The 27,200-nt window shown below is 40.0% G+C and overlaps 1 protein-coding gene across 1 annotated transcript in view; it reads left to right on the plus strand.

Moving 5' to 3' along the window:
• Window positions 1-27,200, plus strand: part of RORB (RAR related orphan receptor B) — an 80,309-nt gene that overhangs the window by 45,612 nt on the left and 7,497 nt on the right. The window contains exons 5-9 of the mRNA XM_036748475.1: window positions 8,223-8,344; window positions 10,149-10,281; window positions 15,043-15,150; window positions 18,839-18,949; window positions 21,912-22,024. Of these exons, the coding sequence (XP_036604370.1) occupies window positions 8,223-8,344; window positions 10,149-10,281; window positions 15,043-15,150; window positions 18,839-18,949; window positions 21,912-22,024 (587 nt within the window). The remainder of the gene's footprint in view (window positions 1-8,222; window positions 8,345-10,148; window positions 10,282-15,042; window positions 15,151-18,838; window positions 18,950-21,911; window positions 22,025-27,200) is intronic.

Below are 27,200 nucleotides of genomic sequence, written 5' to 3' on the forward strand. Positions count from 1 at the left end.
TTTTGTTCTTTTTATTGGAGTAAGACTAGACTGTACGGGACACTGGTCTTTATTGGAGGGTTTTGTTTGTGTTTTTTCAATTGTAAACTATGCTCTCATCCCATGTAACTACAGAAATTCTTCCCCATGAATCAAAACAGAGTATCCTGAATCAAAATGAAGAGAAATTCTCATGATGTCCCTCAATCTGAACTTATCAAGCTTCATATAATAGTTCTTTATAAAATGTCCCTGCAATTAAATATTTCCCCAGGCTGCTGGGCAGACCCAGAGAAAGTAAGACACTAAGAGGTTAAGTGACTTGCTCAAAGACATTTACAAGAGAAGTTAACAAAAAGCCTTTTTTTTCTTCTCTCCTTTTTCTTTCCTTTTTCTCCCTCATCACCTTCTTCCTTCCTTTTCCTAAAATTGTTCAAAAAACAACATTCAAATATATTAAACTTTTCCTATTGTTTTTTAAAAGGTATTTTCTTCTGAAAATTGACTTTAAATACTAACATTTTCCTTACAGAAGGCATCTTTTTGCTGTTGAAGTATTTTAAAGGGAGATGTCTGCAATTTTTCAAAACTTGTGCATGCATTCACGAGCGTGTAGTCACACACACACACACACACACACACACACACACTATAAAACAAAATTGTCTTCATCCTAAACCTACCTTTCACACTTTAAAATACAAAGATGGCAACCACTTAAATATCCAATTTGTTTTGTATTGCTTCAGCTTTTTCTTTACTTTCCTATGTCATCCTTTTGAACACACAAATTCCTCATTTGATCTTTCTGTTCCATTTCACAGTTTCATTCTCCAGCCCAAAATGACTCTTCCTTGGGTTTCCAAACGCTGCAGAAATGCTCTTTCCTAAACTTGCTGATTAACATTGGTCTCCTCTATATTTTTATTTATATTGGTCTTGGTTTTTATTCCTTTTGGGTGCCCTTTCTTTTATTTTTACCATAATTGCTATTGTGCCACATGCTTGTGGCTGTTTTGTAAAAAAATAAATCATATTAATAATAATTCATAGGACACCTTTCTCTTACAAAACTCAAAGTACAGGATGACTGTTATCAGTACCAGGTAAACAGGGATCATTTACTAGGCACAGAACAATAGGAAGAGCACAAATGTTTGAATTTGGAGTGCCTCAGTTCAAATCTTGGCTCTGTCATTAGCTACCTGTGTGAGCTTGGGCAATTCATTCCACCTCTGCTTCAGTTTTCACATCCTTTTTTGTTGTTGTTCAGTCATTTACAGTCACATGTGATTCTCGGTGACCCCATTTGGAGTTTTCTTGGCAAAGATATTGGGGTAGTTCACCATTTCCCTTTCCAGCTCATTTTGCAGATGAGGAAACTGAGGCAAACAGGGTTAAGTAAATTGCCCAGGATAACATAGCTTGTAAGTGTAAGAGACTGGATTTTAACTCAGATCTTCCTAACCCCAGGCCTGGCACTCTATCCACTGCACTGCGCCCCCCAGAGGTCCTCTGTGTCCTTAAAACGATCCAAATTTTTTTTTGTTCGATTTTCTTACCTGCAAGTAGGAAGCTAGACCTTCCTAAACCTAGACCAAGATATTTGTCACAAGTATGTGTGAGGAGGAAAGAGAGGGGGATGGGACATAGAGGAGAAATATTTGCCCTCTTCTGCCACAACAGAAGCAGCACTGTTGTGCACAGATCTTTCCAAAGGGGAAATTAGATAGACTGCCCTTAGGAAAAGAAAGTCAGAACAGATATCGGACATAATTTTATGCTTTTAAATCGTTCATCATAACCTCCCTTTCATTGTTTTGTTCTTTTTTTTTCCTTTATTTTGGTCTTTTGAGTTTTTCTGCCATTTATTATCTATGCTTTTGAGGCAAGCGTCACACAGGGTGTGTCCTGCCACAAAATGTCCCTTGTAGATACTGCCAGAAACTGAATTACTGGGATAGATAGCCCCTGGGCCTAATTCCACGTATCGCTTATGTTTTCGGGGCCTCAGTTTCCTCTTATGTAAAATGAGAGACTTGGCCTAGAAATTACCTTTAAGGTCCTTTCCAGCTCTGACTCTATCATCCTATGAGTATTATGTTCCCTTGAGGTAATGTAACAATGGTGGCTCTCTGTCTTTTATTTGAACAGTGCTGGTATTTTCATCTTAGAAACAGCAAATCTTAAAAGAAAGCTTAGAAATCACAATGATGATGATGATAGTAGCGGCAGTAGTGATCATTAATAATAGCTAACATAGCCCTTACTACATAGCAGGCACCCTGCTCAGCACTTTACAATTATTTATTATCTCATTTATCTCACAGCAACAGTAGGAGGTAGATGCTATCACTGTCCCCATTTTACAGATATATCCTGAATCCTCAGGCTTTGTCTACAGAAAACTAGTCAATTGAGTGTAGGGGAAAAAAAAATGACAGCCAAGCTGCTGGGTTGTTCTTTTGCTTAGTTTTGTTGGAAAGACATTGGCATCAGGTAGGTCAAACGAACATCTGGAATTTTTTTAACCTATTACCTAGTTGTTTTGTTATTGTGTAGAAACAATCTTAAGAGCCTGGATTCAGGTAGATTGTGATATCCTGAAAACCTAATGAAAATACATAGCATGAGCCCTGAGCAAATCTCTGGAGGTACCCTGGCATTAATTCAAAGTGAATCCCCTAAAGGAACTCCACTTTGGGTATAAGCCGAACTGAGCAGTCAGCTACTCTTCCTAGATCCTAAGGGTAAGTGGCAAATTAAAAATTCATTAATCATGTTAATTGAGGCTGAGTATTAGTGCTTTGGGAAGTATACCTCCAAGTTAGAAAAAAAAAACCTGGGTGGCTCAAATCACCAAGAGGAAAGACTGGGATCTTTTCTCATGAGAAAAGTAAAACAAAAGAAACCAGGAGTTCACATGCATTACCCCCTAATGCTATGTATATCTTTGATTCTCAGCTCTCTCTCCTCGTGGTAGAGTTGGGTCATTGGCAGGCATGATAATAACAAGTAGAATGGTGGTTTTAAAAGAGACCCTCAGCGTTCCTGCCTCTGCTGGCATGTGGGGTTCCAATGAGGCTACCGTCTCAATAGGAATGTATCCCCGACATTCTAGTCTTTGGAGAGCACCACTTGCAGAAAAGGGCCGGTGAATTCTAAAATAAGCTCTTTTAGTGAGAAAAGCCAGCTGAGCGGTTGAAATCAGAAATGCAGAAGGTCACTTGCTATTTTGGAAGCTGCAAGCTGGTCCTCATTTTGTAACTTCGCAGTTATAAACAAAGAACTGTCACCTTTCCTCTCAGTTTATTTATTTCCTATGAAAATAAGCTGATTTAACCCTTTTCATACATAGAATTAGGAAACCGGCAGATTTCTTATATAACTGCAGTTTTTAAAAAAGAATTGTCACCTTTCCTCTTGGTGTATGTATTTCCTATGAAAATAAGCTGATTTAACCCTTTTTGTATGTAGAATGAAGAAATCAGCAGATTTATGGTATGACTTCTTAGTTATAAACAAATAACTGTCACTTTTCCTCTCAGTGTATTTACTTCCTATGAAAATAAGCTGATTTAACCCCTTTTGTACACAGAATCAAGAAATAAGCAGACTATATTGCAAATTTTTTTAACCAAGCAAACTAAGTTATTCATTTAGCAGGAAAGTTATTCATTGATTGCTCTTTGCTTAATTCTAGAACATTATGGAGGGGGGAAAAAGCCATCTATTATGGGCATTGGTGGTGGTGGTAGTGATGGTGATAGTGGTGATGGTGGCAATGGTGATGATGGTGATGATGATGGTGATGATGATGGTGATGGTGATGGTGGTGGTGAGGAGGGAGACCTATGATTCCACTGGTGTATAGTGGAAGTGTCAAACACAGTGCTAAGGCCCACAACATTCCCAAGTGGGCCTAAATCAGATTAAAATGTACTTGGAAAATATTTAACCAAACAAAAACATAGATAATGTTAAATTTTAAAACTAAGTCACTCTGAAGCCCACATGGTTTCCTCATTTAAGGTTTAGTGGACCCCATTTCTATTTAAACTTGACACCACTGGTGTAGGGCACTTCTGGTAGAGAACTTCCAGTATCAAAGCGGATGAATGCTTTTCTTCATATGGTATAGTCTTAGAAAGTTGCTTGGCAGCACTGAGAAATATAATTATAATAGCTAGCATTTATGTAGTATTTTCTATTTACCAGACACTGTACTAAGTGCTTTAAAAATATTATCTCATCTGATCTTCCCAACAACCCTGGGTAAGTGCTATTATTATCCACATTTTACCGATGAGGGAACGAAGGCAAATAGAGGTTAAGTGACTTGCCCGGGGTCATAGGGCAAATAAGTTTCTGAGGCTGGATTTGAACTCAGGTCTTTCTGGCTTCAAGACTCCTGCAACCTAGCTGCTTGCCTAGGCATTTATAGGAATGTTATATCTCTACACTATGAGGTATGACTAGACACAAACTCCTTCAGCAGAAAAGCTTTTCATCTTTTTGAAAAAATTTTTTAACTTACCATATAACTTAAATGATAATGACTGCATATTCAAAGCCATTTCCTTTGGATAAGATAGAAGAGACATCTAGCATCCTGTCATGATTAAGATCCTGCTCATTTGGAAATAGGTGATTCCATTATTATCCTAGGACAGAAGGATCTTATTTACGTAGCACTCTGACTTAAAGTGTTTTATTTTCATGATCCTGTTTGATCCTCCTGACAGCTCTTCAAAGCACAGATGAGGAAACCGAAGTTCAGAGAGATTAGGTGACTTCCCTAGGGTCCCAGCTAGTAAGCATCAAGGTAGGATTTGAAGCCAGGTATTCCTGATTCCAAGGCCAAGCTGCTATCTATCTATCTATCTATCTACCAGGCTGGTTTTAGAGTCAGTCATCCTTAGCTTAAATCGTACCTCAGATACTTACTAGCTACATGACCCTGGGCAAGGTCACTTAACTTCCCTCTGTCTCAGTTTCCTTCTCTGTAAAATGGGGATAATAAGAAGAGCACTTACTTCACAGGATTGTTCTGATGACGAATGGGAGGACATATATACAGTATTGTGCAAGCCCTACACAAATGTTAGCTATAATTATATGTAACCTTCTAGTCACTGGTTTGGGATAATTGATTAAATCCAAAAAGGATCTCAGAGGATGTGTGGTCCAAAGCCCTCATTTTACAAAGGAGGAAACTTTTCATAGGCTCCTAGTTAGAGAAAAGTACTTTTTCACAGATTTTTTTTTCTTTAGCTTCTTTGTGGTAATTTAACTATTTTAAGGGCCTCCAATAGTTTGCAGCCTTTCAAATCAATATGAGAAATCTCTTCTTCCTTGAATTCCCTCCTTCCCTCTCTCCCTCTACCCCCTGGTCCCTCCCTTGCCCCCCAACACACACACACACACACACACACACACACACACACACACACACACACACGATCTCTTGAGCTAGGGGGAAACTCTTAATGTCTTTTCCTGCAGGTTCCCTTCCCTATATCTTTAAGAGGGAGCATTGACCAAAGGAGTGTAGCAAATGTAACTCATAAGCATCACTTCTCGGGGCGCTTGAATTCCACCTGTCAGTAAATCCTCCTGGCCGAACTCCTCAGAGCCCATTATCCTGGCATGATCTTGTCCTAAGACGCTTCTGCATGCAGCAGTTTGTAGCACGGGGCAGTTAAAGGGTCTGACACAAAGTGGGCATGAAGGAGCTCCCACTGCAATCAAAGGCGGCAAAGGGAACATGATTGCCCAGAAATTTTCTATATCCTTTGCCCTTTTACTTCTATCTTTTGTGTCTAGCCTTTCTCACATGGCTGCTCCCCGGAGAGGACTTTATATACTGTTGCCTTTTCTGCTTTTCCAGGCAAAGTCTTGACAGTTCCTCTGGCCCCAAGAGGCAATGAGAGAGGTCAGTGTGGCATGGCAGAAAAGGGACTGGACTGGACTAGTTAGAATTTATTTTCATATTCAACCATTTTGAGTGGTGCAGCCACAGAGAGAGGATAATGTGCCAGAAAAGAGGCATAAGATCATAGACTGAGAGCTAGAAGAGACCTTAGCAGCACTTGTATTCCACCCCCTCATTTAACAGACGATGAAACTGAGGCACAGGGAGGTTAAGTGAATTGCCCAGGGTCACACAGCTAGTAAGTATCTGAGTCAGGATTTGAATTTAGGTCTTCTTGATGCCAAGTCCAATATCTACTATGCCGCCATCGAGTCCAACTGCATTTTACAAATGAGGAAACTGAGGCTCAAGAAGTTAAAGGATTTCCCCTAGTCACACAGCTAGCTAGGAAATGTTGAGGACTAGGCCTGACCACATACCAACTTTTAATTTCAAATTCAGTATTCTTTCCAACCTTTTTAGTACTTTTCCAGGGGGAAAAAAAAAACTTGTGTTTTCATAGAATCATAGGGTACTGCAAAAGTTTTAATGTGGTTTTAAGCTTAAAATTTTAAATTGAAAATAATACTAAGGCTTTTAAGACACCCTGTGTGTGTGTGTGTATTTTAGATACTTGTCATTCAGTTGGACTCATGACTTATAAATGGCAAACTATTATACTACTACTCATTCTGATTAAAATATAGATCAAGTATTGAGTTTAAAAAGTATTGAGTAAAAGGGGAAGTCAGTGAAGCCATCAGAGATATGCGTGTAGGGATATTTTTTAAACACTGTATATGCCAGGGAGCAACACAAGTCGAGAAATGTTAAATGCAGGAACCAAGAGCACTGTTATTTGGCATTTGCCTAACACTTTATGTTTATAGTGGTTTTTTGTTGCTTTTTTAAGGCTCTTATTGGAAAATACATCAATTTGAAAATGCCCTTGATGCGCATGATCTTTGCTCTGCCCCTGCCTCTGTTCATAGTATCATGTCTTGCTTCTTTGTTCTGAAAACTTCTACACGTACATACACACTCGAGCTCGCGCATGCGCACACACACACACATACAGACACACACTCGCACACACATGCACAAAGATATGTGCATGCATGTGTCAAAAATTAACTAGAACTCCACAGTGAAAGAGGTTAAGGGGAGAGAGACTGCTGAGTGCCACTACCGTTTTCTAGTCAAGAACCACGATTTCAAAGCTCAGAATCTCCCAGACAGGTAAAGGGGAGTACAGGGAGGAACAATAAAAGGGAGGGCTGATCTTTGGACTAAAAACTCAAAATCTTGGAGTGAAGAAAATCACCTAATCCTAAAGATTAGGATAGGAAGTTTTGGTTCATATGGGGAAGGAGATCTTCAAGGTTTTGATCTAAGTGCCCAGGAGATATTACTGGGATTGCTATTATGAGCCAAGAGGTTTCCTCTTGGTTTCCACATTTCTTTTAATATATCAAGTTTTCTGGCCAAGTTTGGAATGTCATAGTTCCAAGTCAAAGACATGTTCATAGTATCCTACAGGGGAACTTTTGTTTCTGTGTCGATTTTGGATTGTTGAGACTCAAACTTTTATATACTAAATATTTCTTTCACGTTTCATCATTACTTAATCTGAAGATGGTCAAGAAAATTATCAGAGTCGGGGAGAGGTTGGGACAAAAGGGTACTCCCAGATTCCATTTCATAGAGCATGGGTAACAACCTGAAGACTAAACGCCACTGAAAACCCTTGCCTTGTCAGAAAGGAGTTTGGTTTCCTTGCCTCCTGCATCATCCCAAAAGTACCCACCAGCCATTCCTTCAGATAGATCATGATTTTTTTTAGGGGACCTCCTACTAACCATAGCCAAATTTGAACTTCAAGGAACTGAAGACAGACGGTGCTCATTGCTGCTTTTAAAAACTTTTCATGTTTTCCACGCTCATTTAAGATGTTTTCAAAGGAAGTGTTAAGACTGTTAGGGTATTCTTAGCCCAAACAACATAAGGCACAATTGTTTTAGCTTAATTTGATAGCAATAATGACAGTAATAATAATATGAAATCTTTACAACAAGCAGAAAGCATGCAAGGGAGGGGGCACCAAGTATAAGCTCCCATCCTCTTAATGATTCTGAAAAATATCCAAGTGGATAATTTGTCTTGAGCTTTTGAGGTGAACAGAGTTTGGAGAAGGAAAAAAAAAAAACAACTTCCTGACACAATAGCGTGTTTCCAAACTGCTTTCAAACATTAAATATTTGTAAAGCTGATTTCCTTGGAGAGAGCAGTTTTATTCCCAAACCTACAAATTGATTTTTCTTTCTCCTAGATCGAATTGCCCAGAACATCATTAAGTCCCATTTGGAGACGTGTCAATACACCATGGAGGAGCTACACCAGCTAGCCTGGCAGACTCACACGTATGAAGAAATTAAGGCGTATCAGAGCAAGGTATTTGGAGAAACTATGGGGAGCATTTCCTCTGTTTCCTGTAATCCTGTAGCTGTCCATCCCTGCTGCCATCACTTTTAGAACAATTAATGGCATCTTACCATGTTGGGAAAGGGATCCAAGGGGAATAGGCTGAAAGAACAGTTGAATAATATATTTTTTTTAATCCACTGAAAGCATAGGGAGAAAGCAGTGTACAGAACATTATAAGATATTCACTGATAGGTTACTCAGTATGAGTCTTGGAGTCAGAAGCAGCCTAGTTTACTGGAAAAGCTTTAGACTCAGAGGGCCTGCGTTCAAACATGGAATTTGCCATTTGCTACATGTGTGATTGAGTCATTTCTTCTCTGAACCTCAGTTATCTCATCTGTAAAATGAAAGCGTGGGACTAGATAGCTTCAAAAGTTTCTACCAGCTTTGCATCTATTATGCTATCATTTTCTTGTAGCACCTTACGAAGGCAAAAGAAAAGCAAACTTTCCTGTTTGCAGGACAGGCTATCATTGCCGATGGAGAGATTATTTTAGTAGACCTTGGGCAAGAGACTTCAGTTTCCTCCTCTGAAAAAATTGAGGGGCTTTCTTAGGTGATCTTAAACACTCCTTCCAGCTCTAAAGTTCTATGATTATATTTTAGAGAAAATACTAAATGTTATAAAGAACCCTGGACGAGAATTTGTGGAGACCTGGGTTCTGACCTAATAGTACAAGCTGTACCTAACGTTGGGGAATTGACTCTTTCAACCTCAATTCCTTCTCCCAAAAATTGAGGGGGCGGGACTAGATAATCTCTACAGTCTCCTCTGGCTCAAAAATTCTATGGTCCCATGAAGTCTGGGTGAGCTTACCCCATTATTCTGTTGCGATTATTAATAAGGTGGTTTTTGTTTGTTTAAAATGCTAGTGGGTTTTTGTTTTGTTTTGGGTGTTTTTTTTTTAGGGAGAGACTTCAGTTTTCTATTCATATTGATTTTCCTTGAATGCTTTTCATCTAACTTAATTCAATAAACACTTACTAAGCCCTTACTATGCACCAGGCACTGCACATAATTATTTCATTTGGTCCTCATAAAAACCCAGGGAGGTAGGTGTTATTACAATCCCTTTTACAGATGAGGAAACTGAGGCAAACAGATGTAATTGACTTACCCATAGTCACACAGCTAGTAAGGTCTGAGATGAGAAAAGAATTTATGACTTCCTAATTCCAGGTCCAGTGCTGTATATGCTGGATTACCTTGCTTGAACTTCAACTGCCTTGAAATATTCCTGGGCTAATGGTAGATTGCTAACTAATTACCTGTAAATATTACCTAAGCTTCTACCTTCCCAGCAATTTCAACGGCTAGCATATAATGGTCATTCAGAAGCAAGAAGGTCAGCTCCGTGAAATGCCTGTTTACACATCATCTAAAGAGTTTCTTTTACCCTAGTTAAGGAAGAAAAGTTGAATCTGTTGGATGGAGGAGAAAAAGAGGGGAAAAAAGAAAGAGGAAAAGTGGCTTTGAGAAACTAGGTGTCCTGGAAGCCCCTTCCCCCATTTTCGACCCTTTCACTTTCCCATGACTTTAGTCTATTAAGGTCCAAACAGAGCAGCACAATATCTTTGATACTTTCACACCAAACGTCCAACCTGTTATTAAGAGGATTCTGTAAATTCGCACCTTGGGGCCCAGGGGACAGATAAGCAGGAATCCAGCAATTCTGTGTCACTTATCTAGTCTCCAGGGAGTTTCTTTGTTCCTTCTTTCACTCTTTATGTGTGTGTGTGTGTGTGGTTTTTTTTTTTTTTCCTCTTGAAGACCAGAGAGGCATTGTGGCAACAGTGTGCTGTTCAGATCACTCACGCAATCCAATATGTGGTGGAGTTTGCGAAGAGGATCACAGGTTTCATGGAGCTCTGTCAAAATGATCAGATTCTCCTCCTGAAGTCAGGTGAGCATGTGCAAGACTAAGGGGGCCCGTGGAGTTTAGACTGGGCTGCGGTGGGCAGTTACCGCGGTGTCGGTCCTAATCAATCCCCTTTCGAGTAAGCGGCTCATTTTAACCGCCCACACATGGTCCTCCAGCTCCCATAGGGAACTCTCTATAATAAAAATGCCCCGTTCTTCCTTTCGATTCTCCTTTGAAGTCAAATGCAATTCTGCTTATTGAAAGCGGAGCCATTAATTGCAGAGGCTGAGAGACCCAGGCTGACAGGCACGGCAAGTAATTAGTGTGTCAAGGTGGCTGAATTGCTGAGCTGGCGCGTTAAAAAAAAAAAAAAAAAAAAAAAACACCGGCTTTCAGGGAAACAAATCCAGGCTAACTGAGCCCTGCCTCTGTGGTCAATTCCAATCATTTTAATGAGAATAGCCTGCAGCCAGAGAGGGGCTGGGGGTTGGGGGGGCGGGGAGGAGAAAAGAGGGAAAAACGTGTACATACTCCACCCACATACACCCCACCGGTCAGGAAGGAACTGAAAAAACAGTCTGCTTGGTGCTGGATTCAGTGATCCCTTTGCTTAAGCAGGAAGGGAAACTGTCTTCCTTTCTCGAGACGCAGAAATGCATTGGTTTCTTTTCAAAGCACCAGTTTAAGGAACGCCAGCTTTGTCGGAGTCAACCTTAATGAGACGTATTTACTGCCATATCATGTGACATCCATGCAGGCCTTAACTTCTGGTTTTGTCACGAATTAGATATGGACCTTCTCTGAACCTCGGTTTCCCCATTTTTAAAATGAGAGTAATATTTGCACTCCCACCTTCCTTGAGTTGAGAAGAAAAAGTTATTAACACGCTCCACCTCTTGAAATTACTTTGCATTTACATTACATTATGCATGCCTCCCAGTAAAAGGTTCCCTCAGGGACAATTGTTTTGGCACATATGTTGTCATTCAGTTGTTTTCAGTCATATCTGACTCTTCATGACCTCTTTTGGGGGTTTTGTTGGTAAAGACACTGGAGTGGTTTGCCATTTCCTCCTCCAGCTCATTTTACAGATAAGGAAACTGAGGCAAACCAGGGTCACACGCTAGTAAATGTCTACGGCCAGATTTGAACTCTTGCATCTACCTGACTCTAGGCCTGGCAGTCTGTCCACTGTGCCACCCACCTGTCTAATTTTGGTACATGGTAGGTGCTTAATAAATAGCTACTTAATCACATTTCATTAATTGAATTACTCTGTAGTTAAGGCTAGGGAAAAAATGTCTGGAAGTTACCAGAGCCAACAAAGGTAGGTTTTCAAAGTGTTCTGAGTATCCCTAAGGAAATAGATTCAACGCTATTTTTTTCTTACATCACAAATGAGTGGGGTCTCCCAGATGGACTTTGAATGACTTGGAGAATTTTCGGTTGCTGTTTCCCTGCTGTCCTCCTCAATAAAATGTAATCTCCTTGAGAGTAGGGACTATTTTGTTTTTGTCTTTGTATCTCTGGAACTTAGCCCCTGTGCCAGATATATAGTAGGGACATAATGAATCTTTGTTGATTCTAATTGAATTGAGAAGTAAAACTTTTCCCCAAGCTTGCAGAAAGTTCCATGATAGGGAGCTGAACTTCCTAGTGGTGAAGATCCTTTCTTAATGGATCCCACAGTCCCCAGGAGTATGGCAGAACATGGGTCTAGCTAGACAGATGAAGAATCTCAGTGAAAGCAATAAGTTCTGTGGAAAAGTCCACATACCATTTGCTGTCCACAGTAATTATGACCAAGGACTTTGAATGGAGAAATAATTATGCATGTCCAACTGCCTTTCAGACACCTCAAACTGGATGTCTAATAGGCATCTTAAACTCAATATATCCAAGTCTCTAGTCAATGTCTTTCTCCCTAGACCCCACCCCCTTCCTACCTTGCCTAATACTATAAAGGGCAACACCGCCTTTCCAGTTCCTCAGACTCACAACCTGGGAGTCATTTTTGACTCTCCACTATCTCTTACCCACCCCATATCCAATCTGTTGCCAAGACCTATTGATTTCACCTTTACAACGTCTCTAGAATATGCCCTTTTCTCTTTTCTGACTCTGCCACCACTCTAGCGTAGGCCCTCATCACCTCATGCCTGGATTGTTGCAAAAACCTGCCGGTGGGTCTGCCTGTCTCAAGTGTTCTGCCCACTCCAATCCATCCACCATTCAGCCACTAAAGTGATTTTCCTAAAGGGCAGATCCAATCACACTATCCTCCCTACTCAACAAATTCCAATTGTTCCCTCTTGCCTCCAGGATCAAATATGCTTTGTGTGCATTCGGAGGCCTTCACAACTCCCTCCTATCTTGCTAGTCTTCTTACACCTTACTCCCCAACATGTACTCTTCTACTCAGTGACACTGGCCTCCTGGTTGTTCCACAAGCAAGATACTCCATTTCACAGGTCTAAGCATTTTCTCTGGCTGTCCCCCATGCCTGGGAGATTCTCCCTCCTCTGTTCTGCCTACTGACCTCCCTGGCTTCCTTTAAGTTCCAGCTAAAATCCCACTTTCTACGGGAAGCTTTCCCCAACCCCTCTTAATTCTAATGCCTTCCCTCTGTTAATTATTTCCTATTTATCCTGTATATAGCTTGCTTTATATATATTTGTTTACATGCCTCACTTATTAAACTGTAAGCTGCTTGAGGGCAGGAACCATCTCTTTCCTCTTTTTGTATCCCCAGTATTTAGCACAGTGCCTAGCACATGGTAGGCACTTAATAAATGAATGATTGTTTGATAGTCCAGGCTGACAGCACAGCTGAAATACCCTCTACGGTGATGCTTCTCCTTAAGCAACCTCACTCATTTGGCTAGCAAAAGAGGAGAAAAATAATAAGCTTAGAACGAGGAAAACTGCTTCTTTTGTCCTTGTGGGGCATTGGCAGCAATGGAGTCTTAGAAGCAGATTTTTAAAACATCTGTTTGAAGAGCTTGGGATATGTCCAGTCTGAAAACCACAGGAAGGATTTGGCTAAAGTTTATTATTTCCCAAATTGCACTCGACTTTGTGCTTCTGCCCTTATTTTTGTGACCTAGGAAAAGAAACTCTATCCTCAGCTACTCACCGGAATTTTAGCTAAAAGAACTTAGCTTCTGAGTTGTGTGTATACATGTATATGCAAACATATCAGGAAAGACTATGACCCTTAGATATGTCAGACACCATAGAAACCTCACAAAATGCATCATGGGGTTGCTTTGTGGTTTCTAGGGCTCAGTTTCGTTGGTGTTAGCCTGGCCTCTGATATTCTAAAGTGAAGTGGCTCAAATTCTGAATCCTTTCTCCTCATCTCTGTTCACCTGATGTTTACTAAATGCCTATATATGCATACTACAATAGTAAGCATCCTCTAGGACAGGACTTGTGTGTGTGTGTGTCTCGGGCTTCTTTTGGCGGTCAGATGAAGACTGTGGACCCCTTCTCAGAATAATGTTTTTAAATACACAAAATGAAATACAAAGGATTACAAAGGAAAACCAGTTATACTGAAATAGTTATCAATTTTTTTAAGTTCATAGACCCCTTGGTTAAGAACCCTTTCTCTAGGCAAGTTAAACTAATCTCCTGCCATCCAGGCAATGTCACTGGTAAAATATATAACTGTTTGCTTTTCAGTTTAAAAAAAATGTTTAATACCGTACTCACCTTTCCTTGCCATCCAATACATTTCTGGGTCACATCTCTATGCCTAACTAAATGCTCAAAGAATGCAAACCATCAATCTAAAAACAAATAGAATTGGAATACCAACTATCATTCACAAAACACCCAGATCATGTCTCCCAGAGCCAAAGATAGCTTTTGACTGTGATACACTGTTTTATCTACATTACCACATTAAGTCTATTAAGACAAAAAGTTGAGGATTAACTCATTCTCATTGTACCCAATTCATGATCTTTACTCCACAAATAAGGTGCCATATTCATCATTCAACCTCTGATCCTGGCCATTTTGGAAATATGTATCCTTTACATTTTTTATAATTCACATAAGGATTAAGGGCCATTTGCTCCCTAGAACAATCACAGCAACTAAAACTAGTCCATGAGTGTCCCACCCATACTTCAGTGCTACCTTTTCCATGTAGCTTTCCCCATCCTCAACTCTTCAACCAGAAGTGATCCCTCCCTCATCTGATTTCATAGAACTTCTTTATGACCTTGGGCAAGTCACTTAACCTCTATATGTCCCAGGCCCTCTAAAACTATAACTTGGAGCAGTTGCTGATCTACATTGAGCATTTCTTCCCCAGAAGTTCCCTACACCAATGAAATCACAGGTTGAGAATACAAGTAAAAAAATAAATCAAATTGGATTGTAATCTTTGTAACCATATTCTCTCCTCCCTCCCCAGCAAGAGTGTCTTGTAGCTTGCTAAATGCTAAATAGCTAATTTAATTTACTTAACATGTAATTTACTTTACATGTATTAAGTGTTGTCTATGTGCAAAGCATTCTGCTTGAACTGAGAATACAAAATTAAAACCAATCCCTGCCCTCAAGAAGTTTACATTCTACTTGCCTAGATACAATATTTGCTCAGGTAAGCAAATACAAGGTAATTTAAGTAGAGGGTAAGCAGTGACCATTTTAGAGGATCAGGAAAGATTTGGTTTAGAGGAGAATGAATGAACCGAGTTTATGAAATTTTTTAAAATGTTCCCTAGAGTGGCATGACTGCTTTAACAAATTCCATGTTACTATATTTTTTTTTCTTCACATGGATAGGTTGCTTGGAAGTGGTTTTAGTGAGAATGTGTCGTGCCTTCAACCCACTAAACAACACTGTTCTGTTTGAAGGAAAATATGGAGGAATGCAAATGTTCAAAGCCTTAGGTAAGTTTATTTTTAGTGGATACATCAAGGTTTGTTTGTTTTTTTCTCTTTAGTTACTACCAGCTTCCTCACCTTAAACATCAACTTAGGTATATGTGCCCATGCAGGGTATGTGTGCCCATAGGCTCCAGCCCTGGCAAGAGCAAGAATGAATAATCCATTTTTAAACATCATATGCATATGGTCTTTCCCAATTAGAATATAAAGTTCCTTGAGGGCAAAGACTGTCTTCTACTTTATATATTTGCATCTTCAGGCCTTAAAATAGTGTTTGACATATAGCAAGTGCTTATTAAATGTATTTTTTCATTCATTCCTTCCAACTATGGAGAAGAGTTTGGCTTCCCCTCTGAGAAATAAAGGAATGACAGAGCCCACTAAGAATGATAGTAAAGAAAAGGCAGTACTGGAAGGCACTTCTCACTTTGAGCCAGATCACAACTCAATTGCTGAGAGAAACTAGGGTTAATTCTAATTGATTCTGTTGAGAGAGAGAGAGAGACAGAAAGTGAGAGAGAGAGAGAGAGAGAGAGAGAGAGAGAGAGAGAGAGAGAGAGAAGAAGAAGAAGAAGAAGGAGGAGGAGGAGGAGGAGGAGGAGGAGGAGGGAGGGAGGAAGGAGGAAGGAAGAAAGGAAGGAAGGAAGGAAGGAAGGAAGGAAGGAAGGAAGGAAGGAAGGAAGGAAGGAAGTTAGAAAAGGTATCTGCTTTATACAGTGGTTTTCTAAATGTATCCAAGGTCCCCAGCTGGTCTCAGGTGGATGACGATACTTAAAGTTTGGCATGAATTAATGATACCTGGTTAGGATATCTAATTAAACTAGACATTACATCATTTATTCCCTATCAAAGACAGTGATGTTCTATCTATTAATCCTGGCCTAGCTTACTGAGCCTGGCAAGGGGAGAGAGGTGAAAAAGATGATCTACAGGCTGAGTCTTTTGCAATACCAAAGTTAGAAATAGTGGTCCAATAGAAAGCCCTGAACTTCATGTCACAGAGCCTGAGTTCTAATACCTGTTTGGCCAATTAAAAGCCCTGTGACCCAGTCTCTTAAACTTTATGAACATTAGATCAAATGAGATGATATTTGTAAAGCCCTTAGCATAATGCCTGCCACATGGTAAGTACTAAACAAATGTTTATTCCCTTCTGTCTCATCTGTTCCTTTCATTTCCCTTCCTTTCCTTTTCTTTCCCCTCTCTTCCCTTCCCCATTCCTTTCCCCTTTAGTTTCCTTATCCATAAAATAAGAAGGTTGAACAAGATGGTCTTTAAGATTGCTTCCAACTCTAAATTTCTCAACTCTGTATGCTTCACCTGTGATGACCTATGACCCTATGATCCTGGTCTACAGATCATAAGAGTCTGAGGACCCCTACTCTGGTAGAACACTGTCTGATTAGAATTGTTTCATCATCTGCATCAACCCACACTTGGGCACCCAAGTATGATCAAAGAGCATCAGCAAACTTGGATTGCCGCCAGGAAAATTTCCACAGTCCTTGGTTTGATCTGCTCCATATCTTGCCCTTCAATGCCAAAGCAGGACACCACTTTTCCTTGCCCATGCCGTTAGCTGATCTAGTCTGCTGCCAGCAATTAGGTCAAGGTTGGCACTGTTCCTTCCATGCAGTTGATACATGTCCATCCACTTTGTCTCCAAGGCTTAGTTTTCAAGAAAGGAGAAAAAGACTTGACAAACATCTCTGGAAGATTTCCAGCCTCATAAAATAAAAATTAACCTGGGATTGCTATAGGATTGCTAATTGACTATAATGATAACAACTAGAACTAGCATTTATATGGTGCTTTAAGGTTGGCAAAGTGTTGTCCCATCTGAGTCTCACAAAACCCTGTGAAAAAGGTCCTCTTATACCCCTTTAACAGATAAGGATGAAAGAGGCTAAATTACTTGCCCTGGGGTCATACACACAGCTGGTAACTTTTTGAGGCAGAATTCAAACTCAGGGCTTCCTAATTCTAAGTCAGTGCACCATCTATTACCTTCACCTAGCTGCCTATGTTCAATGCCTTTTGTTTTCTCTGTGTCTCCTTTTCTTAAAGGATAATCCTAAGATAGCTCCAGTCCACCAAGTAGTTTTCCAGAGAGTGACTCAGATCAAAATCTAATTGCAGGAACATAAAAAAACTCTTAAGATCATAAGATTTAGAGCTGGAAGGAATCTTGGAAAACAACTAGTCTGTCCCTTTCACTTTTTTGTCACCACAGTTTACTTAGCAGGGATATTAAAAGCTGAAGAGAATGCACAGTAAAGCAACAAACATGGTGACTGGCCTTGAACCTTTGCCTTCTGAGCTGGTTAAAGGACTGAGAATCTTTAACCCAGAAAGAGAAAACTTAGGGCTCATATGATCAATTGTCTTCAGAAATTTGAGTGGCTGCCATAGAAAAGGGAGATTATACCTGTTCTTCGTGGTCCCAGCAGACAGAAGCAGAGGAAACTTTTGGAAATTGCAAAGAAACAAAGACCAGTTTATGTCAGAAAACCTTCCTAACAATTTTCCACAGCCTCAATAAATGTGTTTCCTCCCATTGGACATCTCCAAGGAGAGACCATTTGACCTTTTGTTAGGCCTATTGGAACAAGAATTCCATTTGGCTTATGAGCTGGCCTAGAGGACCACTGAGTTCCCATCTGAAATTCTATGATCCAGTGATTTTTCCCCCTTGATGCAGAGCCAAAGTGTCAAACTCCACCATTAGGCTTCTAGAAGCCTGTAAAACTTCCAAGTTCTGTCTGAACCAGATTAAAATGAAATTGGGAAATGTTTAATGAAATAAAAATACAACATAAAATAGAGAATGTTAGGTGGTAGTTCTCTAAGACCATATGCAGCCTGCAAGGAACTGTTTCTGTCTGAGTTTGACCACACTAGCATGGAGCAGCCAGATGCCCCACATCCCCTGGTTCAGTTCCAAAGGGATTTAGTCAGCCTTCTGTTCTTCTAGGCCCTTGAGTTTGACCCATAAGACTGCTGCTCATAATAATAATAATAAAAATAATTAATAATAATAAATAATAATAATAATAGCTAACATTTATATCATGCCAGGTATTGTGCTAAGCATTTTATAAAAAAATATTATTTTGAGCCTAACATCAACCCTGGGAGGCAGCTGTTCTTATGACTTCTCTTTTACAGATGATAAAACTAAGGCAAACAGAGGTTGTTACCTACCCAAAGGTCACCTAGCTGGTGTCTGAATCTGGATTTGAACTCATAATTATAAATAACAGCTAATATTTATATAGCACTTTCTATGTGCCAGGTACCACTTTGCAATTATTATTTGATTTGATCCTCATAACAACCTGGGGCGTAGGTGCTGTTATTATCCCCCTTTCACAGATGAGGAAACTGAGGCAAACAGAGGTGAAATAATTTGCCCAAAAGTCACCCTGCTACTAAGTGTCTTGAGTCTAGATTTGAACCCAGGACTTACTGACTTCATACACCACCTGGCTGTACCACTTAGTTGCTGAGATTGAGTTCTCTGTCTTGTAAGTATTCTTACGCTTCTCGGTTGAGGACAGGGTTTCAGAAAGATAATTCTAAGGTGTCCAAGATACAAGCCCTTAAGTAATCATATAGAGATTGGCTTTTATTGACTCTTGTCCCATTTAGTTCCGACATCATTTAACCAATTGTTCTTGTCCTTTTATAGGTTCTGATGACCTGGTGAATGAAGCATTCGACTTTGCAAAGAATCTGTGTTCCTTGCAGCTGACCGAGGAAGAGATTGCCTTGTTCTCATCTGCTGTGCTGATATCTCCAGGTAGGGAGGGCTGCATGCAAACCGTCATTCTCTTCTTCTTCTTCACCTTCTCCTTTTCTCCTTATCACCATAAAAAAGAACGGCTTTATTTCTGACCATCTCTTTCAAAACCCACTTAAGAAGAGCCAGACCACGGGGTAGCTAGGTGGTGTGGTGAGTAGAGCGCTGGCCCTGGAGTCAGAAGTACTCGAGTTCAAATCCGGCCTCAAACATTTGATATGTACACCAGCTGTGAGACCTTGGGCAAGTTTCTTAACCCCAATTGCCCTCCCTTCCCCCCTGCAAAAACAAAAACAAACCGAAAAAAAAAAGAGTCAGACCTTCTTTTCTTCAGCGGTCTCAAGGACTGAGTGCATCAGTTCCATTTTTCATTGATGCTGTCTCTTTCTTCCTCTCTCCTTTCTATCTCTTTCCCTATTCCTGTCTCTATCTCTCTCTGTGTGTCCCTCATTGCCTTTGTTCTGCCTCTATTTCATTTCTTTCTTTTGTTTCTGTCTGTTTCTCTGTCTCTCTCTCTCTCCCTTTCTTTTCTTCCTCCATTCCTTCTTTCCTTCCCTTCCTTTTTTGCTTCCTTTCTTCCTTTTCTTCCTTCCTTCCGCCCTAACAAGTTCTCACCTTCTCCTATGTCTCTAGAAGACTTTTTGTGTTGTTTTTTTCTGAAATTAGACCAGAACAGATGGCACTGTGACACTCACTATCTCAACCAAGAACATCAGTCTCAAGGTTCCTTGAGGAAGGCCTGTTTTGGAGGCCTTGCTCTTTCTAGTAAAGCATTTATGGGTTTTTAGCACTCCACTCTGGGTGGAGAATAGTTATCCTTCTGAGGGTCAGTATTGTTCTCTTATAAGGTTTTGTATGAAATAAAGAAAGTGTCTCAATATCCCCTTACTTCCCACAGTTCCTTAGACATGGAGGTGTGATGATCTTTTAAAAATGTCTTCATAGACTAACAGATACCACTAACTATTCCCAGCAAGTAATGACAGCCTATTTAACTTCCCTTCTGTTATTTACAGATGATAAAACTAAGGCAAATAAAACTCTCTCTCTCTCTCTCCCTCTCTCATTTTCATGAAAATTGCTTGTTTCTGTGGAATGTCATTTTCTAAATGATGAAATCTAAAACTATGGATCAGTGGGTGAGAGACAAAAAGTTTCACTAAGTCCTTTGCCCAAAAGAAACATCTGAATAAGAAACTCTTTCCCTTTTTTTAGTCAAAGGGGCCCTTGTCAATAAAGAGTTAACATCAGATTCTTAAACATGATTTAACCAAACATGATTCCTGGGTAATCCTGGACCTAAATGAATCCCTGATCCCACCATGGCCTGCCCTGCTGCAGATGCAGAAAGAAAACTGTGTATAGACAGTAAGATCCCAGCTTTCTGCAACCGGAGAGGGACTACCCTGGAAAACATTTGTCTGAGCTTTTCCAGGTGAACTATGAGACAGTTTTTATATTTTACTTATCTTCCATGTATAGCTTTCTCTTCCTCTGTGTCCCACCCCCCACCCTCCAACCCCCCGCCCCAAAATTCTGCCTGGTTTGATATGATCACAATAACAGCTAACATTTATAAAGTGATTTAAGATTTGCAAAGTACTTTCTACATATTAGTTTATTTGATCCTCACAATAATCCTAGCAGGCAAGTGAGATTATCATCCCCATTTTACAGATGAGGGAATTGGGGATATGGGAGGTTAAGTAGCTTGTTCAGGATCACACAGCTAGTATGTCTGAAGCTGGATTCAGACTCAGGTTTTCCTGATGCCAAGTTTGGTACTCTATTTACTACACCACCTAACTGCCTGTCATATCATAGGATTTTGCCCTGTCTACTTTATGGAACTTTTCCAACCCTGCCAACAGCCCCACATCAATAACCTTCAGTCACCCTTTTAACATTGTGACCATGCTGGCATGGAGCCACATTCTCAACAGGATAAGGAGAATAACAGGTACCAGTAGCCCTCCCACTAGGCAGAAGCCTGAGCCCCAGTGGGCCCTCTCTCATGCCAGTCTCCACTCTTCCCAAGACTACCCCATAATAGTGGCCAACTGTTTCATTCCAGACAGCTCTGGGAAGGGAGGGAGAGAGACTAAATTTAAACTGAATGACAATAGTCACTGAGGGCTTTTGTGTTCACTTACGTAAGAGTTTGCTTAACTGTTGGATAAAGTTGTCATTGGCCCTTCTAGAATTACCGAATCAGGTTGCTCACCTTACTTGAACTGGATTCAGGAGTATTATGCCCAGGTTCTTTTCCATGGGTATCTATTCAGCATCTGGAGATTCATACTGACTCATCAGCAAAGCTAGTTCATATTCCTAGGGCTGTGGATGGGTCAGTTCCAATCTGAGGCTAGTCTACCATACTGTCTCTTAGCACATTGTTTTATATGAAGCATCCAGAAGATAAGTACTATAATTTCCCATCACCACCACAGACAGCTAACAAAGCCTAGCAGTAGGGAGAGAAATGGGTCTAAAGAGAGAATGTACAACATCAGATTATATTAATCCTATACAAAGCATAAAACAGCTTCCTTTCAATACTTGATAAGAAGGCCTAAAAGTGTGGCAGGAACAAGCCTTCCCGAATATCAAGCCTATTCTACCACGAAGCATTTCTTTTTCCTTCCAGACAGATTATTCATTTCCACTTAGCATTACAGAAACCAAGGCTAGATTCCTGTCAGGAGAAAGAGAGATATAATGTGTGATTAAGAATAAAGAGGCATTAAGAAGTTCTGAAACCAGCACATTTTTCATTAAACCATGATTTCCTGTGTCATTTATTGCAAATTTGGAAAGTTGGCCTCAGAAGCAGCTTTATAAGTGGTCTGTTGTGGGACTTGAGATGTGGGATTTGTCTTCATTGACAGTAAATGATACCAAAGTGTTTTTTTTTTAATTTTCCAGTCTCCATCTTTATCACTTCCTTTTTTTTCTTTGTCAGACCGAGCCTGGCTGATAGAACCTCGGAAGGTCCAGAAACTTCAGGAGAAGATTTATTTCGCGCTTCAGCATGTGATTCAGAAGAATCACCTCGATGATGAGACTTTGGCAAAGGTACAACAAGAGACTGATCACTATGGTGTAAGGAGAGCATTCTCAACAATCACCCAAGTAACTAAAAGCTACAACAGATCAGAGCTAGTGGAAAGATCGCTGGCCTCAGTCAGGGGACCTCTTCTAGAGCTCAGATCTAGCTTCTAACACTATCTGCATGACCTTCAACAAATCCCTTAACCTTCTTTGTAAAATGAGAGCATTGAATTAGATGCCTAAAGTCTCACCAGCTCCATATCTATGGTCCTATATGCAAATAAATTTACAGCCAGAGACAAACTGGACCATGACCAGGAAGCTGAAGGATCTGAGAAGCGGATTATGGGAAGAATAGTTAAAGGAACTGGGGATTTTTAACTAGTAGAAGAAAAAAATAAGGAGAGATGTAGGATCATAGATGTAGATTTTAAAGTCCCCAGATGGGACTTTTAAAGGTCATCTAGTTCAACTCTCTCATGGGATCATAGGTTTAGAAGGATCTTTAGAAGAGATATTAGAGGTCATCAAGTTCTGTTGCCTCATTTTACAGATGAAGATACTGAGGTTGAAAGGGGTTAAGGATGCCCAGGATCACTGCAGATGAATTTGAACTCAGGCCTTCTGATTCCCAATCCAAGGTTCTTTCACTCAGACCTCAATGCCTAATTTCTGTCTTCCAATTTTAAGGGCTAGTACGTAAAAGAGGAAGAGATTTGTTCTGTGTTTTCCAAATGAGCAAAACCAAGCCCAGTGGTTGGGAAGTAAAGGAATGTAAATTTAGGCTAAATGAAAGGAAGAGCTTTAATTCCCAGAGCTATCTAGCCATGGAATGGGTAGCTTCTTCAGGAAATGAACTTCGAATCACCGGACATCAAGCAGATGGTTATCTATAAGGAGTATTGTGAAAAGGATTTCTAGACTGGGTGGGAGACTGGACAAGGTATTCTCTATGGTGTCTTTCAATGTTAAGAATCTAGTTGAATATTTCCAGGGAAATCTGTAGTATATCCTATCCCAGAAGGATTTAGGACTAATATGGTAATATAGTGTCACAAGGACTTAATACACATATATGCATATATATAAAACACAACATAATATAGACTTCCTGAATTTGCCCTGTTAAACAAGGGCAATCTTGCAACCACTTTGAGACTTTTTGGGAGAAGGAATGTCCCCCACACGCAAAAAAAAAACCCAGAGGAAATAGTTGTTTTAGGGTTCAAATTGGAAAGAACATTAAATCCAATATCTCTTTTTGTGTTCCTTTTTTTTTTCAGTGCATGTTGTTTATGTGGGTATAAAGAGAAAAAAAAAACTGAAAAATAAACCTCCAGCTTATCTGAATCTAAGACAACTTCTTTACCTTATTTTTCATCATTAAAATTCTCTTGCTCAGCATCAGATCCAGCTCTGGACTTCCTTTGTATAATAAAAGGGGGGGGCAGAATTTAAGTGCTACAGGCAAAATCTGTATATTCATGTAGATTTCACATTTTCATATATAAGCAAAATACCATTATAAGAAACTCCACAGGATGCAAGTCAAGTCAACGAGCATTTATTAATCACTTACTATATTCCAGGCACTGTTCTACCTGCTAGAGATACAAAGAAAGACAAAAAAATAGTTCCTACTCTCAAGGAAATCGAAGTTTAAAGGAGAGATATGCAAACTATATGCAAACGCTATACAGAATAAACTGGAGATAATCAACAGAAAGAAAGCCCTAGCATTAAAAGAGATCAACAAAGGCTTCTTGTAGAAGGTAGAATTTTAAATGGACCTTGAAGAGAGCCAAAGATGGAGATGAGGAGGAAGAGAATTCCAGCCATGGAGGACAGCCAGTAAAAATGCCATGTCAGTTTTGAATTTTATTTTATTTTTTCAATGAAGAAAAATCTATTTTTTTCTTTCATACTCCTCTCTCATTGGGAGGAAAAAAAAGAAGTAAAACAAAATCCTTCTATAAATATTCATAATTAAGCAAAAGAAATCCCTGTTTTGGCCCTGTCTGAAAAATATACACCTCTGTATTCATTCTATCACCTCTCTGTGAGTAGGTGAGTAGCATTTTTTATCATGAGTCCATTGGAATCACGATTGGCCAATACTTTGACTAGGGTCCTTAAGTTTTTCAGAGCTTTTTTCTCTCAGGGACTCCACCATTATCCCAGCCCCCCAAGCTTGCAGCTTCAGTGTCATATTCTACTCTTCACTTGCCCTCATCCCACATAAATCCAACCTGTTGCTAAATCTTGTCATTCCTACTTCTGCAATATCACTCATATATGTCCCCTTCCCTTCACTCACACAGCCATAACCCTAGTTCAATCTCTCATTACCTTTCATCTGGACTATTAGGATAACCTTCTAATTGGTCTCTCTTCCTTAAGTCTCTTCCTACTCAATTTTCCTAAAGTGCAAATCTGACCATGTTGCTCCCCTAATCAATTAAACTTCAATGGCTCCCTATTACCTCTAGGATCACATGTACATTCTTCTGTTTGGTATTCAAAGCCCTTCATACCTCCACATATTCTATGATCCAGAGAGACTAGCCTCCTTGCTGATCTGGACAAAACATTCTAACTCCTGACAAAGGTTACCGATGGTGAGAGTAATCAATCCAAGGTTGGGGTTTTGCAGGGCATGGTAATAATAATTAATAATAATAATAATAGCATTTACACAGCCCCTACTATGTTCCAAGCATGGGCTAAGTACTTTACAAATATTATCTCATATGACCCTCACCATAACCCTGAGAAGTGGGTGCTATTTTCATACCCATCTCACAGATGAGAAAACAGAAACAAACAGAGGTTAAGTCACTTGTCCGAGGAAACAGGTAGTAAAGTATCTGAGTCTGGATTTGGACTCAGGTCTTCCTGACTCTAGGCCCAGATCTCTACCCACTTCACCACCTAGGTTACCCACGGTATGATCACTATTAGGACAAGGAGACAAAGGATTTGAGTGTAGAGAACAGATAAGAATTGAAATAATTCACTAAGGGCAGAGATAGAGAAGAGAAGTGAGTGTACCCAATGCTTAGGTAATAAACAGCCTGGGAAAGAACTGAGCAAGCGACTGGTTGGAGGCCATAATGAGGCTGAAAAGCCTTCCAGTTATTCATTATATGATGTGACTCCATTGGAGAGATGAACTGGTGACCCAACATCATTATTCATATTGCATTGATGCTTATTGCTGTCTGTCTAGTGTGTTGATGGCCTTGAGGTCTGAGCCCTCAGAAAGCAGTGTTGGCAGAGGATGGGGTCTATCTGTCTCCTGGCCTTGGTGAGGCAGGACACATAGTAGGAAAGAACAATGGTATAATGGAAATTGCACTGACTTTCAGAGGATCTTGTTTCAAATTCTTGCTCTTCTAGTTACTAGAGTGACACAGGACAAATCATTTAACATCTCTGTCCCTCGGTTTCCTTATCTTCAAAATAAAGGTATTTGACAACATGACCTGTAAAGCCATTTTTAGGTATAAATCTATGATCCTATGCATTTGTCAGGTGTAAATGGTAGAGTGAGGGAGTTGAATTTGGCTACAAGGCTTATTCTTCAATAACAGACTCTGAAAGATTTAGTTGACCCTTGACTCGGGATACTCTGTTGACCCAAGGTTAGTTTCAGAGTTAACGGTCTCTATATCCTTAAAATAGAAATTCTGGGAGTCACCTTATTGTGAAGAGATCCTTACTAGAAAAGAGTACCCACTAAGGAAATCTAGCATCTTCACTAATTACTTCTAAGTAATCCTTTTTTCCCAATGATGGAAAATTTTCCTTCCATAATTTTCAATGTATGTTTTTTCCTGATCTCTGCTGTCTTTGAAAAGGTCTCCTTCTAGGTAGATCCAAGAGAGGACTGAACTGGAAGGCAGGGGTCCTGGATTCTAGTTCCACATCTGCTGTTATGAGACCTTGGGAAAATCACTTTCCCTCTCTGTATCTGAGTTTCCCCATCTGTAAAATTAAGGAGATTGAAATAAATGGCCTTTTAGATTTAGGCCCCTTCCAACTCGAAAATGCTATAATTCTGTAAGGGAAATAAATATCTCCCTCTGTACCCTATTTAGTATAGGTTCATCAGTTATGTGCTCCATGTGATTGTTCTAAGGATTCTTTGGATGTGTTGTCCAATACAGAAAGAGAATGAAGAGTCTAAGATTTGCCTGAGTCATAGACCTGAAATACCGTGACCTAAAATAAAGTCATCTGGTTTATGTTGTTCTGGGCCCCAAAGTCGCAAAGTAGAGCATCAAAAGAACCTGCATCCAGGGAGCATTCATTATTCTCATTAACCTTTCATTTGGAGAGAGTTGTGGTTCACTTTGAGTTGCTTTCTTCCTGGGAGATCAGAACATGAAGGACCTAAGCACTCCCAAGTACCCTTCTTGTGCCCTGGAATTTAAAATGAGTCGGTGTGAGACCTATGCTTGTAAGCAGTAAAGAAAAAGAAAAAAGACAGGTGTGACTGCTGGCATCATTGATGAATCTTTTCTCAAGGCTGAATTTTCATTACTAAAGGAGAGTGTAAATCCTCTTCTTCCTGTCCTGACAATAAAAGGAGATGAAAGATTGCGGGAGGGGAAAAAAACCTGCCCAGTTGTGCCAAGATTGTAGCAATAGACACATAGAGCTCAAGATTTTCTAATCCTCTACTTTGTTCTTATTTAGGATATCAGAGCTAGAAGGGGTCTTGAAAATTAGACAGTTATCCAGGCCTGGTGGACACATGCCTGTAATCTCTGCCTGGGTCGTGCTAAGGCTTGAATTCTGGAGTTCTGAACTGCAGTAGATTAAGCTGATCAGTGTCCATACTAAGTCTGGCACCAATATGGTGAATCTTTAGGAGTGGAGGGCCACCCAGCTGCCTAAGGAAGGGCAAACCAGCCTAGTCTGGAAACAGAGCATGTCAAAGATTCTCTGCCAGTCATCAACGGATTCAGAGTTGCAAGTGATTACTGCACTTCCAGCCTGGGCAAGATAGGGAGATCGTCTCCAAAAAAAAAAAGATAGCTATTCAACCCTCCCATTTTGCAAGTGAAGAAACCGAGGCCCCCTGAGTTGATGTTCTGGTAATAGATTAGACATAGAATCCTAAGTCTGGATAGATGGTAAGAATGTGGATTTAGAGTTGAAAAAGACCTTGGAGATCATCTATTACAACTCCTTT

The sequence above is a fragment of the Trichosurus vulpecula genome, chromosome 1, assembly GCF_011100635.1.
Source record: "Trichosurus vulpecula isolate mTriVul1 chromosome 1, mTriVul1.pri, whole genome shotgun sequence".
In the NCBI taxonomy this organism is placed as follows: Eukaryota; Metazoa; Chordata; class Mammalia; order Diprotodontia; family Phalangeridae; genus Trichosurus; species Trichosurus vulpecula.